This window comes from Alosa sapidissima, chromosome 13 (assembly GCF_018492685.1).
Source record: "Alosa sapidissima isolate fAloSap1 chromosome 13, fAloSap1.pri, whole genome shotgun sequence".
In the NCBI taxonomy this organism is placed as follows: Eukaryota; Metazoa; Chordata; class Actinopteri; order Clupeiformes; family Clupeidae; genus Alosa; species Alosa sapidissima.
In genome coordinates this window covers 2,812,871-2,832,440 of record NC_055969.1, presented here as the reverse complement: position 1 = coordinate 2,832,440, position 19,570 = coordinate 2,812,871, and the positions used below count along the sequence as shown (strand labels likewise).

General features: G+C 40.2%; 1 protein-coding gene across 1 annotated transcript in view; it reads left to right on the top strand.

Moving 5' to 3' along the window:
* LOC121680977 (E3 ubiquitin-protein ligase UHRF2-like) overlaps positions 1-19,570 on the top strand; it is a 159,257-nt gene that overhangs the window by 78,199 nt on the left and 61,488 nt on the right. Inside the window, exons 7-8 of the mRNA XM_042060575.1 lie at positions 2,421-2,544; positions 10,947-11,054. Coding sequence (XP_041916509.1) covers positions 2,421-2,544; positions 10,947-11,054 — 232 coding nt within the window. The remainder of the gene's footprint in view (positions 1-2,420; positions 2,545-10,946; positions 11,055-19,570) is intronic.

Sequence of the window (19,570 nt, the reverse complement as noted above, 5' to 3'; positions counted from 1 at the left end):
GTTTTTATTTCATGCAAAACATTTTAGTCTCGTCTTTTTTCGTCAACAATAATGCATCTTAAGATAGTCTTAGTCAGTGTTTCAGGACATTACTGCCGTCTCGTCATCGTCTTAGTCATGAAAAAAAAGGTTGTTGACAAACATATTTCCTCTCGTCTCGTCTGACGAAATTAACACTAATTGATGACATGTTCTAAGTTTGGATAAGATTGGACATATTGGAGATATTCACAGCACCCCCTGTGGACAGAATTTCACAAAATTTGGTGTGCGTCCAAAGAATGTCGTAATGATTATGTGTACCAAGTTTGAATAGGACTGGACCTTTACAAGTAAAGATAAAGGCAAAAAATCTTCTTCTTCTTCTGCATGTAAATGCAATGGTCTATTATCGCTGTTCTTCTTATAATTATTCTTCTTCTTCCAACCAAATTTGACATTCAAAGGCTCTAAAACCACTGAACCATTTGACGTCATTCAAACACTCCTACAAAGGTCTTGTAACGGACAATTATGCAATGTCTTTTTACATTTGTGAACTTTATACTTTTTGAGATATTTACGATGAAAGAGCAAGAAATTCTCATAGAGTTAACATTGACCGCCGTGGCGGCAACTTTTAGCATTAAGCACCACCTGAAAGCAATCAATAGTAGCAGAGCTACCTGGAGCTGTGAATCTGCTGAACGTCTTCGGCTGCAACATTACGTGTGTGCCTGTCTGTGTGCACACCTGTCAACCATACATCTCTGACAATGTTGCTAGCAACATACTAACATACATTCTTACAAACTTGTAACCATATCTGTGCACATACCATTTAACCATACTGAGACTTATCTGAGATCTACACTGAGACATTCTGAGAACTATATTGTTGTGTGAGGACTATACTCACTAACTATATGGAACATGTATACCCGTGAATCATTTTTGTCAACCATTCATACCTTTGAATCATTCCTGTGCTGTAACATCTGTGAAACATAGCTGTGCTGTTAGACCTCTCTTTTTAGACCTGAGCTGTGCTGTGTGAAAAATAAGATTCTAACCTAAGTTCTGTCTAAAACTGATCATTTGAAGGGCTGACTCTTTTATTCTTCAGTGTATATATCACCATCAAATTTGAACTAATACCATTAACTGAGGCCTCTAGCTGTTGCTGCCAGTTCAGAGTTACCACTGATAAATAGATCTGTCTTAGGATAATATGATTGGCATTATCAAGTTCTGTATATATATGTGTGTGTGTGTGTGTGTATATATATATATATATATATATATATATATATATATATATATAATATACACACACACACACACACACACACAACTGTGATTTTTACTTCAAGCTTACATTGGTGAGTGTTCATTAGTGTATTCTGAGTATCATTCTGCTGTATTAAAACAAAAATGTTGATCAATATTGAATTGGATCAATATTGAATCATACTGTAAGTAATATAATGTTATACACAGCATTTATACACACATTTTGCATTTACATGCAATCGTAATTCCCTGGAATTGCATTTTCTAGTTATTATTATTATCATTATAGACCACTCCCTGTATGTTAATTGACACTTAAAAACTTAAAAAATGGGTGATAAATCAATGCATGATCTCTTGGTCTCTTGGCAGGCTGCCTGATCCTTTTCTTCCAAAAATCTTAATGTAGCCCCTTCTTTTAGTGTTACCATTTCCTTTGAGAAGGTCACCAGGTCCAAAGGACGTTCCACCGGAAATGTATGAGCTGTTCTTAAGAGCCTTCTGTACATAAACCCAAATATGATGGTATATCATAAGGCGGTATACAGAAAATCACAGCAAGGCTATTGAAATGTATTATCACCTAGTAATCAAGTATAACCTTTCCACTGCCACTTCATTGGTTTTGTTGAGAGACCTTTCAGAGTGCTTGCTTTACAGACAGAAACAGACTTTGTGTAGCATGGCCTCAGCCTGAAGTTTTCATAAACAGGTGCAGCTGAACCCTGATTGTTTGAAGTTAAAGGAACCGTTTGTAAGATTGTGGCCAAAACTGGTACTACAATCACTTTCAAATTACTGTAGAGCGGTGTATCAGCTTCCCTCCCCTCTGACTGGCAGAGCTGGCAACCCAGATGCCCAAACACTACTGACTTTGTGATTAGTAGATACGTGGAGGGTGGCGCATCAGGCCAAAACACAACATGACAACATCAACATCAGTTGAGGGCTGCAACTTCACTTTTTAAATGACAATATCCTGGCCGGACTACTATTTTGTCAGTGATATAAGTATTTGAAATGAACACGATTTCTTAATGTCTAGTGACATATCAGGGTCATTTTATGATTAATTGAAATACATTTCTTACATACGGTTCCTTTAATCTTGTCATTGGCCAATTTTTTTCTTTTATCTTTATGTGCAGGTACTGCCCCACATGCAAGAATGACACAAATGAGGTTGTGAAAGCTGGGGAGAAGCTCAAGGCTAGCAAGAAGAAGGCAAAGATGCCCTCTGCCAACACTGGGAGCCAGAGAGACTGGGGGAAGGTGAGGTAGTCTTCCACTACATTGGCCAGTGTTTGTCAAACAGGAGGCTCATTAGAAGAGAAGTGTGAAATAACTGATTGCAGTCTTCATACAATGAGTCAAGTCAAGTTTATTTATATAGTGCATTTCATACACAAAGGTCATTCAGGGCCCTATCTTGCACCCTGACACATTGGCGTAAAACTCGTTTTCCACCCGGTGCAAAGTTTAATTTCTTATTTTGCACGTTTATTTTTTAAACAATGCGCCCAGGGGTGTGGCAATTAACAACCTAGGGAGTGGCCTGGCGCATTGTCTAAAAATCGCTATTGTACACCACTTAAAACGCCTTACGCCACTGACCAAGAGAAACCTGGTCAGAAGTCTATGGCGAGTTGTTTATATGTTATTTTAAGAGTGCATTGTCAACAGTCATATTGGCGGGTGCACAACGCACCACCCTTCTATCATCCATGAACGCACACCAGCGCATGTCCATGCAAAACATTACAAATTGCACGATTACAATGGGAAACATAATTAGAATGAAGATATTACGAAATACTGTACATCTCATGATGAGTAGTTAAATTGGTAATGACTGCTATTGTATAGTGATTAGTGGAGAGGCGAGAGACATGTATGGAGCACAGCTGAAGACGCACTGTCACGAGATATAAGCAACTCCTCTGCATGATAAATGTTTTTTTATTCAGTCATTTGAGCAATATTATGGTAAGTGTTGCTTTTTTCAGCCTATGTTTTCAATGGTAATTTGTCAGTCAATAGTGAAAGTAACTGCATATAACTCTTTCGTTGACTGACACCATGGTGAAGTTAGTTTCACTTTGCCAATGAGTGCAAATGCGTGAAGCTTATGCTAGGTTTTAGTAAAGCATGGTTTAGTGGAATGACTATTCCATACGGTCTCGCAAGCAGCCTCCTTCAAATGCGCCGCTTGAATGTCAAAATACCGATGCATTCTTTGACATCGCGCTTTGCGCCGTTAAAGGGAATGACAGATGTCATTCTCATTGGTTTAAATGATGTTACTCCCCAAACCCACCCATAACTGATTAAGAATCCTAGGAACACCTTGTTGCACCATGCGCTCGACGTTTGATAACGAAAACCCTCCCAATGTGGACTGGACATCCTACTAAATTTGAATAAACTTTTGACGAGTGACGATGCGCTTTAGAATGTCAAGGGCCCTTTGAAAAGCCCTCAAAGTTTTGGCTAAATCTCCTCAATCTGTCAGACTTGCCAACTGCAGCTTTAACTACTTATTACCAACTTGTAAGTATCAGCACGTTTTCATGCTGGGAATAAAGCATCCGGTTGCCGACCCATGTTGTAGATTATTGCTTAAACTTGAGGTGTTTTGGTGATATTCTAATTCCATGTCGACTGAGCCAACAGGGATGATTAAAAAACATGCCCAGTTCAGAACTGTATTGGTCTTTATTATCTCAATATCTCCAACAAGTGACGGTGTAAAATTAAAAATCTTTGGCGGCACGCGATTAATGCAGTTGAAAAAATTACCGTGTTATGCTTGGTCCTTAATCACATCGCGATGAACGCGTTAACGCTGACAGCTCTAATTTGTATGCTTTTGCTGTTGTTTCATATGCACACACACACAAGTAAAGGTAGCCTAAACTATTGAAGCATTCTGAGTAACTAAAAATATTCATAAGTATGGAAAGTCATTTTATCACACAATAGCTACCCTAAATCTGATTGCCTGGCTGGCATCAAGTAACAGACAGATTACATTTCACCTAGTTACTGCTGAAATGCAATAACAACATTTCTGACAGAAATGTAGTTATTTTCTATAACTACATATTGAGAGAAGTAAAAATATCGATAAACTTATTTCACGACAGCGACAGTAGAAACAGGTAGAAGTAACCTGAAGTGACACTGTTTTTGTACTTATCTTCAAGTATACTTTATACTATTTTTATACCCATCTTCAAGTATCTAAAAAAAATTGCGCCATAAACCTCTTAACCAATCATATGAAATTGTAGCTTATGTTGTCAGCACTACGCGGTAAATTTCAGAAATAAAAGCAGCCATTGGACAGCTGAGATATACGGAGCTCGTGAGGTGACATAAAAAAAAAAAAACTGAGAAAAGGTATGTACTTGGGACAAACACTGACTAGGTTTGCGAGATCTTGAGTTTGTTTTGCGAGATCTCGAGTTTGTTTTGCGAGATCTCGAGTTTGTTTTGCGAGATCTTGAGTTTCTTTTGCGAGATATTGAGTTTGTTTTGCGAGATCTCGAGTTTGTTTTGCGAGATCTTGACTTTCTTTTGCGAGATCTCGAGTTTCTTTTGCGAGATATTGACTTTCTTTTGCGAGATCTCGAGTTTGTTTTGCGAGATCTCGAGTTTGTTTTCCGAGATCTTGAGTTTCTTTTGCGAGATCTCGAGTTTGTTTTGCGAGATCTCGAGTTTCTTTTGCGAGATCTTGACTTTCTTTTGCGAGATCTCGAGTTTCTTTTGCGAGATCTTGACTTTCTTTTGCGAGATATTGACTTTCTTTTGCGAGATCTCGAGTTTCTTTTGCGAGATCTTGACTTTCTTTTGCGAGTCTCGCAAATCCATCAATGCATATGAGAACCACTAGAAATGTTTCGGAGAGCTTTAGCCACTGGAATTACGTTGCCGTTCCTTATTTTGGCATCTGTGTTGGTCTGAGGTTGCGTCCCACACTGACAAGCCAACCTAGTCAGGGTGCGATTTGTGAAAAAAGCCGAGGGGGGGCGGGGGCGTCATCGCTCCTACACATCACTCCATCCTAAACCTCGATTTCAATAGTCAATTTGATTTTAGAGGCTTTAAAAATATGAAGTTTCGTTTCCCTTTCTTTAACTTGTTTAGCTGTATTCTCCAGTGCAGTGAACAAGCCGCTGCATTCTGCAGTGAGTCAAGACCAGAAGTTAATGTTACCACACACGCACAGTGATAGTCTTTTGATTTTAGACAGGGCCGGTCCTACGTTATTCTGTTCCGGGGAGCAACACGCCCACGACCACAACAACCATTATGGCCTAGGTATACGCACGCAGCACAGGTGAGCACAGGCTACTAGGAGAAACATTAATCAATTCAGATCAATTAGTTAAAATAATATAGATGAACCATACAATTGCAAGCGACCATGCCACAGCGGGCTACTGTATTAATGTCATCATTGTCTTACCGTATCCTCGAACTCATCTGTTGCCCGAACGTGAAGCCAAGAACCATAGGCCTACCTTTTTTGCGTTCTCTCCCTCCTTTTTTGTATTTTCTATCCTCTGTTTATGTTCTTTTTTCTGGCTACCAAATTTCTTTACAGACAGACATTTTCCCATTAGTTTTGCCTACCAAGCATACGCGTAGCCACGACCGGGCCTGTCTACTTGTCAGTCTTGCCCGTCCAATTAGAGGGCTTTCCTTCGTTTACGTTCACCATCTAAAAAAGACGCGCAAGTCAACACTGCGCTGATAGTTCCAGAATCAGTAAAATCGCGTAGGCTACAGCCGGCAGCTCCGTAATTGTCAGGTGTGATGAAATGCGTTCATATTCCACTTTTTATGTCATAAACGCTGCATGCCTATGAAAAGGATTTGCAGTAGGATTGTCCGATGGTCAAGCTGTTGCTTCAATTTGTGTTTTAATTTATGCGACGCACCGATGCTGGGTTCATGCAGTTTTGCGCAAGTTTAAAATGTTTAGCCGACAGCATAATGTGTCATTTTTGTACAATAAGTTCCACTTTTCATGTCATGAATGTAACATGCCTATGATAAGGCTTTGAAGTTGTCCAATATGGTCAATCTATTATCTCAATTGTGTTTCATGTAGATAGATAGATAGATAGATAGATAGATAGATAGATAGATACTTTATTGATCCCTAGGGGAAATTCAAGACACACCCAAGCTACATTCATGCATTGTTTTGCTCCAGTTGAAAATGTCTCTGCGTAATTTGTCAGCTGTGATGCCTTCAATAAATTCCACTTTTATGTCATAAATATAACATGCCTATGATTAATGAACAGAATCTCTCAACCTCACGTCTTGACAGGTCACGTCTAACGTAGCCTACTACTCCCCACGGGGGAGGGGTAACTTTTGATAACAACAAGCAACAACGCTTTAAGCTGGTGATGCACATCGATGAATGCACACTTAATGCAGAATCACCACAGAAAGCGTTTATTTAATTATTTATTTTCTGCCCCCCCCAGACTGGGCCCAACAATGACACTGCAGCCTGGCCTGCATTTATGCGCGAAGCCCGTTATTTTTGCTCTTGTTCGCCGCATGCTGGCAAAACAAGGCACTGCAACGTAATTTCAGTGACTGAAGCTCTCCAGAACGTTTGTGGTTCTGCATTGATGGATTTGCGAGATCTCGCAAAACAAACTCAATATCTCGCAAAACAAACTCAAGATCTCACAAAACAAACTCGAGATCTCGCAAAAGAAAGTCAATATCTCGCAAAAGAAACTCTAGATCTCACAAAAGAAACTCGAGATCTCGCAAAACAAACTCAATATCTCGCAAAATAAAGTCAATATCTCTCAAAAGAAACTTAAGATCTCGCAAAAGAAACTCAAGATCTCTCAAAACAATCTCAAGATCTCGCAAACCTTTTTTTTTTTTTCTTTAAAAAAAGGCTACTCAATGGTGCTATTTCACACGCATTATAGCGACCCCCACTCACCGGGGTTAGGGGGAAGGTGTTAATAGACGATTGGTGTAGCCTACAGTGGACTAGGGCTGTCAAAATTGCTCAAAAATTACGTTCGAATATCCCCTCTAAAATAAACACATGTCGAATATATTGAAATATCTAGGCTATATTATTTGCACATTATGTCAGTGACGCGCATCATGTCATCTGTTTTTAACTTTTTGTATGGTTATTGCTTGACAGGGGGGATCCCAAGCAGCTTTCAGCCATAAGGCATTTCCTAATTCACCCGACACTGATATTCAAAATGTTGAAACTATTTCGGCATAGCCTATAAGCAGTTTAATTAAATGTAATGTTAGTTGTAAACAAACGGGCTACTTGTGCCTTAAATGACAATACAAATCTTCACGATAGGCCTATTAACTGACCGCCCGATTCACGTTGGCTGGGGGGCAGGGGGGGGCCATCAGACATTTGTTCCCAAGGGTCTATGAATTGTTAATCCGGCCCTGACCCCAACGAACGCAACTTTCCACCTCTGAGACAGCTGAAAAGAAGTCTAGAGGACTCCTAACTCACTAAGACCTACTTACTGTAGGCTGCGCAAACCACAGGCCTTTTTTTGGGCAAGCCTGCATTCGCGGCAGGCCTGCGCTAACAGTAATCCTCCTCCCCCCCCCCCCCCCCAGCTAGCTGTGGATAGTGTGGCATGCTCACGCTTTATGTCTCCTTCTTGCAAACTAGGCCTATAGCCCAACCATTTACGTCTTCAAAAAATAACAACTTGCCAGATATGCCTTTATATCTTTGGGCTTCATTCAGCATTTTGTTCTTCCACTGGAAATGACTCTTCTACATTTGCTGCCTGCTGCATCCTTTCTGTTTGTATTGTTTAGAAAATGTTTGACGTCTTGAGTTAATGCATTAAACATTGTTTGCTGGTAACCAGCCACAAATAGCCTACAGATTCTTGCGTGCGTACATTCTCTATTCTCTCCAAAATGTGCCCGTTCTATAGGCTGGCCAAGTGCGTAATAAAGCATAAGCATAAAGCAGATGTTTGTTTATTGTACAGAAAAATAAAAATAACCTGTCAAGCAGTCAATTGACTACATTGCAGTCAATAAGTAGGGCAAATTACGAAACCAAAACGTGGGTCATAGTTGTCTAAGCCTCTGCTGTGAGGCCAAACCCATGAACAAAGACGCATTGATATCTGCAATAGTTCTTTTTTTGGCGAAACAAGCTCACAGCCGAACGAGTCATAGCACTGAAGGGAGAGGCAACTGGCATGTGATCTTTTTACTAACAGGATGCATCGTTCAACTAACCAACATGTAAGTTACGACTGTTTCCCAAAACTGTCGTACTTACATAGTACTGTAAGTTTGGACCATGATAGTTTCCAAACTTCAGTAGTCTGGACTAAGGTGGTAAATGACGTTTAGTAGCGCGTGAACATACTTCTGTGGCGCATTGCGTTAAGGCCGGCAGATGACAGCCGCCGTTGCACAGCAATTACCAGTCCCCTGTCCAAAAGTTCGAATCTGGGTTAAGATTTTGACAACAATATTGACATCGTTGTTTACCTAAGTTTGATTATCAAAATCAGAATCAGCCTTCTTGGCTTGGTTTGCGTAAACTAACAAGGACCCCCCCCTCCATGAAAATCAAAGGCTACATATTCTCAGCTGACTCGTCAAAAAGTGCGCACCACCTTATTATTATCTGCAGGTGTGTGACTTTTACTTACGTGCACATGGCTGCAAATTGACTTTTAATTCATGTATTTTCTGCCTTGGCCATTTTAAAATACGGATGTATGGTGGTTAGAAGTGTAAATATCAATTAGAAACCTAAATATATTTATAATTATTAATTTGCAAACAAATAACTGGCGTCAGTGACGTCTTTGACATGAAGATCCCTGGAACTATGCTTCTACTAGCATTCTACCACAGGTCGAGAGGTGTAGTTGTAACTACACAACTTTACGGTAGTGGTTGTGAACGTTCGTTGCTACTATGGTTTTGGGAAACACTAACGTAGTGTAACGATCGATGCATTGGACTATGTAAGTTCCAAATATGAATGTAATTCTGTGGCATAAAACAGATGTATTGGTAACGCTTTAGAATAACATGTGCTTATTAGGTATTAAAAGTGCATAATAAGCAGTTAACAATTCATTACTAACAGTTAGTTAACTGTTGTTAACCTTTAATAACATTAACTAACTGTTAACATGCAGCTTGTAAGTGTTAATAAGCAGCTTTTAAGTTACTTACAAGCATATTTGTTAACAGTTGTAAGTGTTAACAAGCAGCTTGTTAATGCTTATTAATGGTGTATAAGACAAAGAGGTGGATAACTAATACGCTTATAAGACCTTTCTTACCTATTTGTAGTAAATTTTGCAGCCCCCCAATCTAAAGCGAGGACCATGTAGCCTATCGTTCCACAAGCCCAACCTTCTATCTCTCTATATACTGTATCTCTCCATCTAGCTTGGTTTAGCTGTGAGAAATACACCTTCAAAATTGTTGCTGTGAGCAGGAATCAAACCCCGGTCGCCTGCATCAGAGAGTGCATCGCTACTTATTGAGCTACACTACTTTTCTTATACAGCTGATGAAATTGTTTATGTTGATTCTATATTCCGAAGTGCTATATCACACTAGCTATGCTTTTTACAAATATGTTTCTGATGGAAAAGTGGTGTTTAATTAATGCAGAAACAGACCACGAATGTTCGCCTCTGTTCAAGGCAAACTGAAACATGTTTTAAATCGATCACGAACGTTCGCCTATGTTTGCAACTTTGAACCAGAGCTTTGAACGCACCCACTTATCGTCTTTAATCCTCGGTTGCTAGGTAACCAAACTATATACAAAGCTGGCATATCTTTAGACTGCTGACAAACTGACAAACTGTTTTATGTGTTCACTGAACAAAGATTAAGGAAATTATACACCACTTTTCCATCAGAAACATATTTGTAAAAAGCATAGCTAGTTAAATAAGGGTTAAATAAACAAAGGACATTGATGAGGAGGGTGTTGCTATGGCACCAGTGTGTTAGTTTATTAAGCCTCTTCACAGTTATCAGAAATGAGGCCAACCACTGCTGTGCCATCGGTAAAATTAACAAACAGTGAAATTATTAATTGGTGCATTAAACCCTAAGCAAATTGTTTCAGATATGCAGCAAACACATCTTTCATGTAAATGAAGGTTTTAAATGCAGTTGTTGACTCAATTCCAAAGAGAATACCAAAGGGTTTTTGATGATTCGAAAACGGACGTCAATGGGATCTTTTCCAGACTGACCTGCAAAGCAAATTCAAATTTGCTAACAGATTTGTCTGGGTTTACCTAGGCTATTTAATAAAGGAATTTCATTGTAAGTGCGAGAGATCAAGTGGGGTATACATGATTTTGTTGACCAAAGATATGTAACAAAAAAAGAAATAGAAGAAAATTGGATATAATTGAAATCCAAGCCATTTCAATGAACTTATAATGACCAGCAGACAGCACATTATCCTTAACATAATTGTGTTGCTGTATGGCAGCAGCATATACGTTTGCTGACTGGTGTGGAAACCTTAATGAATGAATAGGCATTTAATTCAGTTTTACAGTAACAGTGTACAAAACAATTTACATCTGATGTTTAAACTGTAATTTTAAATAATTGTGTGTGCATTTCAGGGTATGGCATGTGTGGGACGTACTAAGGAGTGTACAATAGTGCCTTCTAACCACTATGGTCCCATTCCTGGCATTCCTGTGGGAACAACATGGAAATTCCGTGTGCAGGTGAGTTTTCTTGTGCAAAGACCCACCATTTCGCCCGACTCTGATTGGCTCTGACTCTGTGATTTCTGTCTTCACTCAGTACATTTACATGGGTTATAGCTCAACTAGACTTGTTATGACTGTGCTTTTTCTACCCTCGGGGGGGGGTTAGGAAACACGCGGAAACACGTGTTTCAATCGTCCCGACACAGACATATGTCACTATAGCTTGTTTTGCTTTCCATGTAAACAAGCATGCGATATGAAAGTCTGGGATTGTGGAGAACACTAAATGGTCTACTGAATGAGCATTAAGTCAAACCTTTAAATGAAAAACACGCATTGATAATTGAAAAAATGTAACCGCTAATGAAGTTAGCGGTTACATGCGGTTAATGAAGTTAGTACTTTTGCGCATCAAAACTCGTTTATTGCCAGTAACTCCGTGATAAAATGACATAGCAAGAAGATATTTGGCTGATAGAAGGAGGTTAACATGCTCTATGTTTTGACCGAAGGACGTCGGTCTATCATCATTACACTCGGAGAAAACTGGATTGTTTCATTCGTCCCGTGTTTCAATCGTCCCGGCTCTCCCCTACTCTTAGTAAGGAAAACTGACAACTCCTAAACTAAAAGTGAGTCTTCGTTGCTATGGATGACGTTATTACTCATGCACGAGATTGACTGAAGTGACCACCTTGATTGGCTGATGATTGTAACGCGGGAATTATTCCAAACACCTCCCTTACGATGATGAGTGACAGGTGACAGGTCTGAGAATGTGTGCACTACACAAGGACGGAAGATGATGAATAACTGAATAAAAAGGCCTAGCCTAAATTAATCAAGAGTAAGGCAAAACAAATAGCCTAGTAGCCTAATGAAACATATGGATTGATGTAGTATCTTTGTAACATTATTAAATTAATCTGTTACTATGCCTATGCCTACGTTTGCAAAGAGGAGAACATTTTAATTTGATTCACAATAACGTTACATTTAATTTACATGTTGACAATGAGTAGCCTAGTTTTGGTTGTTGTTGGTGGCGTTATTGGATGTTAGTTATGCCTACAATGCAAAATTGCTTCCTCACGATTGGAAGCTCCTGTAGCTGCATAGGATTTCAAAACATGGCGAAATGCCACAAAAAACGGTTTGTGAATAGGTCTGTGAGTTAGGAGTCCTCTCGACTTCTTTTAAGCTGTCACAGAGGTGGGAAGGTGTGATTTGTTGGGGGCAGGGCCAGATTAACAATTCATAGACCCCTGCGCACAAGTGTCTGATGGCCCCCCCTGCCCCCCAGCCAACGTGAATCGGGCGGTCAGTTAATAGGCCTATATCGTGAAGATTTTTCTTGCCATCTAAGGCACGAGCGCATCTGTGAGGCCAAGCCTCACCAAGTAGCCCGTTTGTTTACAACTAACATTACATTTAATTAAACTGCTTATAGGCTATGCCGAAATAGTTTTAAACATTTTGAATATTAGTGTCGGGTAAATTAAATGTTCTCAAAGTAGCCTTATGGCTGAAAGCTGCTTGGGATCCCCCCCTGTCAAGCAATGTAACCATACAAACGCGCGGCCTGCACTCATTGTTTCAAAAGGAGTAATTTCGGCTTTGTCGGAACTGGCCATTGTAGGCTACGTAAAAATACATTTCCAAAACTAACGAAAAATATTTATCTTCTTTCAGTTAATTCAAAAGTTTCCAAAAAGTTAAAAACAGATGACGTGACGTGTGTCATTGACATAATGCGCAACTAATATAGCCTAGATATTCCAATATATTCGAATACATGTGTTTATTTTAGAGGGAAAATTGGAACGTCATTTTTGAGCAATTTTGACAGCCCTAGTCCACTGTAGGCTATGCCAATCGGCTATTACTGTAACACCTTCCACCTAGCCCGGTGAGTGGGGGTCGTTATTAGGTTGGATTTTGTAGTTAGGCTACTGAAAATGTAACACCCTCGTTTCTATGAAACTGGAAACAACTGAACCAGTAGACTTTGTCACAAGACAAAACAGATGTCTCAAAGCCCATTAGATTAACGTGAGCCTGTGGTTTAGATTAAGAGACAAATATTTGGTTAGACTATAGCTAACTTTACACTAACACAAAGTAACAATGTTCTGAAGTCGCGGTCAACATGAAATCAAAAACTTTTTGATCACCAAGTTGAAATTTCCAGCTCAACCACAAATAATTCCGATTATACAACAATTGGGTTCTATGGAACTATTTATTTGTTTCTGATTGGCCGAGAGACGTTCCATGAGTTGAAATATCCCTGGACATTTCAACTCAGACTCAGCACAGCTAATAATAAATCACTCCGCGATACAATGCGAAGATTTGACACCCAGCTCTCCACTATTTAAAGCAATGGGTTACTCCTTAGCAAACCATAACGAAACAGTGCTTCACCACATCTGTGGATTAAGCCACACAGTCAACTCAATGTAAGTAAGATAAACGAGGATGCTAATTGTTCTCAGCATTGCCAGCATTGTGTATAATATGATTGTCACTTGGAGGAGACTTGTAGATAACTAACGTTAGCATAATTAGCTAACTGCTGCTAACGTGCTAGCATCGTCACGTCAGGCTGTGCACAGTAGTTTAACATTTATTCACTATACATTAATAAAGTTGAGTGGTTCTGCAATGTAGACTATGTTTCCGTTTTTTTGCAGTACCATGTCCCTTACATGACATGGCCCAGTGTCCTTGTAACATGCATGCAGCAAACCTAGATATGAATGTGATTTCAGCCCGACTTTCATTTCAGCTTCAACATTTCTTTCAAGAAGACATGTAAACCACAAAGACCCGTAACGAGGGGTCTGGAATGTTGGTTACCTAGCAACCAAGACGCTGTCTATTGAAAAGGGAACTATTTTTTGATGCGTAAGAACGATGTCGAAATTAACATTTTTAAACAATAATGGGGTGTTTTCAGATTATTTAGTTTGTGGTAGAATTGTTGTATAAAAGCAATATAGCACGAGTGAGAGTGGGGTTGGTCATGGATATTCCCACGGCTGTTGTTACCTGCGCCACTCGGCCTCCGGCCTCGTGGCTACGGCCGAACAACACCCGTGGGAATATCCATGACCAACCCCACTCTCACTCGTGCTATATTGCTTAATTCTTTTTAATATCATCCAATAACTAATTCAATGTTGATTTAGGCCTATAGGCCTAACTCGGCCTACTTGGCAACACCATTGAACACCACTTAAAAGTTCAACGAAGTGTTGCCATTGCTGCTGCTGTGCTGAAGAGATGTGGACGGCACGGCAGGGCATGCCCAATGAAAATAAATTAGCGCAACGCAACACAACACAGACACTAACGCAAGGCAACACAACACAGACACTCTTTAATAATCTAAAAAATAAACCGCTAATGAAGTAAACTTACCATCAAAAACCATCAAAAATCGTTTATCGCCTATAACTCCGTGATAACAGGACGTACAGGAAGGCATTTGGCTGAGCAACGGAGGTTAATATGCTCTATATTTTGTCCAAATGATGTCTGTCTATCATCGTTGCACTCGGAGAAAACCGGAATGTTTCATTCGTCCTGCGTTTCTGCTACGGCTGCAAACGGGATTCACTCGCATTTAACCAAATATTTCTTTATTAGGGCAGGGCAGGCATATTTCTGGCTATTAAATTATTTCTAAACCAGTCTTCTAAAGTCTGTAGTGAAGTCTGTGTAGGGTTTTCCAGGCTCCATTTCTTTTTACGAGACACCCTGCTCACAAGAGACATCTGCCGGTTGTTTGGGTTGTTTGCAGCGTCGTTGCAGCGTCACTGGAAAAAACCAAATTAATGTTGCGTGATCCCGCGTGATCCTGCGCAGACCGCGAGGGAAGCTGGCCAATTTGAAGTAATGCCCACTGTATTATGTCACAGACAAAAACAATTGACAAACAATTTAGGTGGCAGAAAATTGGTACTGTGTTCAGTGGAGAATGGGGCAACTTCACAGCTTTGTAAATTTCGTATGCTGTACACTTTATGCTACCCATACATCAGAAGACTGGAATGATTTGGAAAAGAGTTTTGAAAGACTACAGTCTCACACCCTCTCACATCTAAAGACAAGTCACAGATTTTATAGTCGCAGACGAGTCACAGACTAAGATTTTGTAACGACTAGGAATCTTGCAGGGTCACAATTTACAAGACTGTAGCTAGAAATGATTTCCCATTGTGCACCAAATATCAACAGGAACAAAACGAGGCTTGTATAAACGAGCCATATAGCCTACTCAAAGTCATATTTTGCTTCTGCAGCATTGTTTCATGTGTGACATCCCCAACCTGTGGTGTTGTGTATAACAACATCAAATTACATTTCTCTAGTTCACATTCCAGAATTTGCATAAAGATATAAAAGCATAATAGAAGAGCATGTTTGGCGAAGTCTCTGGCCAGAATCCTGAAGTGCTTTGCGGAATCGTGCTGGAATCGACTGCGCAGGTAGGAGTTGGGCAGGATTCCGCCATACACCCCTTTATTCTTTAAATATGGAAGACTGTAGGTGTTAGGGAGGTGGTGAATTGTGAGCGGAGTAATGCCGATGCTGCAACTTCGGCAGGTAGACTGTGAATAAGTACATATGCTACTTTCGGCAGGTTGACTGTGAATAAGTATATGCTATAAGGGAAACTTAGACATTACATAGCGTACACATGGTCTGAATATAAGGATAGATACTGAAGTGATAAATGGGTGTTACAGGTTTCTTCTTTGCAGTATTACATTTCTAGAAAACACTGAGCTACCTAGCATTATGGTAGCCGACCTAGACAATAAATATGAACCTGCAGCAAACACTTTAATAGGGCAGTTTTGCATTCAAGAGCATGAGAAGAAATTTAGAGAGCAAGTGTCTAGGCTGGAGTAGGTTAGGCATTGACATGAAGATCAGTACAGGTGAAGAGCATGAAGAGCCATCATGAAGCTAAAACTGATTAATGGATGTTAAGAAAGACCATGTTTAGCAGAGTCTATGACTCAGCCAAAATGCTCTGCGGGGATTGTGCAGGACTCACTGTGCAGGCAGGAGTCAGCAGGATCCGTGTATGCAGCCCAAGGATGAGGGCAACTAAGGCACCTTAAAGATGAAGCAAGATGGTTTTGTAAAGAGCAGAAAGAGAAACTAAAGATTCAATAATGTCCATAGATTGACCTGGGTGTGATCTGGAACATTATTCTAACAACAAAACAATGTTAGAATAATGCAGTGAACCCATGAGTGGTGGCACAAATCCAGGGAAAGAGGGCTGAAGGAGAACCAGCGACACGGTCCCTGGCTGGGGAAGAGACGCGGGCACGAACGCGGTGTGGTACAAATATGTCTTCTGAAGGCCTAAACAGAGCCCAGCTAAAAATTCCAATAACATTTTGATCAACTTTGAGGGACAGCTATGACCATGCACGATCATCCAGACCAAACATGACGATTTTGCCACATACTGTTCCTATTTATGTACCAGCATGCAAAATTTGAGCCTTCTACATGGTTTAATTATTGCGCTATGGGCTTGTGAACTTTGACAAAAAAAAGAGGTTGAACAAAATCGACCCCCCCCCCCCCACTGGAGCGGTGAGCGAAATTGAGCGGAGCGACCTGACGTGAAATTGAGCGGAGGAGCGGCCGAGTGAACAACCACCTGAGAAGCGGGATATTCGCACCACTCAGCTCCGCTCACTAGCTCTGATGACACTATGTGGCTTCCGCCTCTGTCCTATTTGGTCGATATATATGACCGCTTGAATGGCCTCAACCTTTCTTTGCAAGGCCGCAAAACTCATATTTTGCTCCTTGCAGACAGAGTGGACGCCTTCACACGAAAACCTGACCTTTGGCATGGCCGCATCAGTCGAGGGAACTGCGACATGTTCCCCAGCCTTGCAGACTTTATCAGAGATGCAGGCACGTCACACGATTTCTCCTCTCTATTTCAATCAGCGTCTGAGCACCTGTCAGCAATGAGAATAATTTGTGACGTAGGATACTTCAAAGAGGATTATTGCTCTTTTGCGTGAGTTCAAGATCCATTTATGTGCACAGCAAACAAGCTGTCAATTGATATGCAGGAACAGCTTATTGAGCTGAAGAGTGACAGTAGGCTGAAGGAAATCTTTACCTCCTGCCCTCTTACGTCATTCTGGGGAGCATTGATGCAGGAATACCCTCAACTCGCCTTGAAGATTCTCCTCCCTTTCGCGTCGACATATTTGTGTGAGGCAGGATTCTCAAAAATGACTGCACTCAAAACAAAATACCGCAATCGTGCACAAAATCAGGATGATTTGAGGGTATGTTTATCAGACATTGTGCCAGGAATTGAGGATCTTTTCAAGGGAAAGCAGGCTCAGGTCTCACATTAACATCCCCTACCTGCAAGCTTCTGTAAAAAATGCAGATGATATGCCTACTATTAGGCCTAGTAATGATAACAATAATAAAGCATAAATTCATATCAGACGTCTGGCGCCAATCCCCAATTATAGCAATAGCCTAGTAATGATAATAGGCCTACCTACCGTTACTGAATAATAATAATAATAATAATAATAATAATAATAATAATAGTGTGGGCCTAACAATAATAGCTTTGGTGGGAGGGGGCCCAGCTAGCAAAAGGTTGAGAACCCCTGATCTAGATGACGGGAGTGCTTTGTGATTCCAGTAAAACTCAAAAAGGGAGATCCAAGGTCTAACAAGAGCCAAGGAGCAGGACCGGAGCACTCAATGCTTAAAGTGATTTTTATTAGTGCAAACTGACTAACGTTTCAACGCCCATGCATCTTCTTCAGTCAAAACGAAGACGCATGGGCGTCTAGACGTTAGTCAGTTTGACAGGAAGCGAGTGGGAGATAGAGATGGTGTGGGATCGGGAAATAAACTAGACTGCATTTCCGGTGGGAACTGCGAAAGTGTGCTTACCCTGGTCCGGTCACCAACGTGAGCAGACAGTGGCATACGCTATGCTGAACCTGGCTTGATCCAGGCATTGTAACAGTGCCTTTCAGTGTTGGAGCAGTGGCAATATCTCAAAAGCTCTCAACTTGCGGGTTGAATGCAGTTCGTTGGATTTTACCTTTGGCCTGCCTTCGAATTTAGCTTCTATAACTGAGATCAAATCAATAAAATAAAATGACAGCAGTGATTGGCTACAAAAATAAATAATGTCACGCATTTTGCGCCTCTCAAACTGGGCTATCAGGTAACCTACAGAGGAATTGAAATTATGAAATATGACCAAGGCATTAAAAAGCTGCTTGTTTGTCAGGATATTTTTTCACTGATTTATTTTAAAAAATATGAGCTATGAGTGTGAATGTTATATTCCATCCCACAAATTATGTTTTACTGGTTTATTTGACAAATAATCTATATGGATTTGCTCTATAAAGATCTTATGTCTGTTTGGGATTGTTTTGTGAGCCTGGGGTTGTTTTGAGAGCCTATTGATGTAGCCTATCTCAGATGTATCTCAGAATAAAGGAATACTTCATATTATTCTAAACCACCATCTGTAAATCAACTGTATACTACTTTCTACATTGCACTATATTTCTTGACCTGTCTCTGTATATTTCATCACCTTTCTATACTTTGCCTCACATTGCAACACAGCTCAGATCTTTGGTTGCTATGAAGGCCATCGTAAAATTATGATTAACCTTATCTTATTTGAAACATCTCTATTTTACTTAGCCCACTTCCATACAGTGGGTCCCATTAAGAAGTGGCCACTTCATTCGTGCTTACCGTGATTCACACAGCAGCATTATTAAATTAATCTGTCACCATATGCCTATGCCTACGTTTGCAAAGAAAACATTTTAATTTGATTCACATGAAACATTATATTTAATGTACGTGTTGACAATGAGTAGGCTAGTTTTGGTTATTGGTGGTGTTATTGCATCCCTTAGTTATGTCTACAATGCAAGTTCCCTCGCGATTGGAAGCTCCTGTAGACAATGGTAGACACATTTCAAAACATTGCGTTAGGAGTCCTCGCGACTTCTTTTAAGCTGTCACAGACTTGGGTGCTACTTTTAGGGCTAAAGTGCTTTGTGAATTACTGTTAGTAAAAAAAATAGCAGTCCTAAAGTTACAAGTGACGGAAGTTACGAGTGCAAGCATCTCATATCAAATGACCATGGCATTACGCTAAACAACATAAATCCCAATTAGCAACCTACATCTCCTCCCTATAGCTAGTCACACAAGAAATGAATGATACTAAATCTCTGCTTAGCATGCTTCTCCGCTTAGCAGAAGGGGCACATTTATGTTGACCACTACAACATGACTCATTATGTCTAACTCTATAAAACACTTACTTTCATAAAGGACGCACACCATCCAGTACATACACATGGAAACCGATATTTTAGGTACTTGGCCACGAACTCAAAACGTGTTTCTCTGAAGCTCTGTTCTAGAATCTTTGCTCTGAAGGCTGCGTTGCTAAGCAACATCAAATAAGCGAA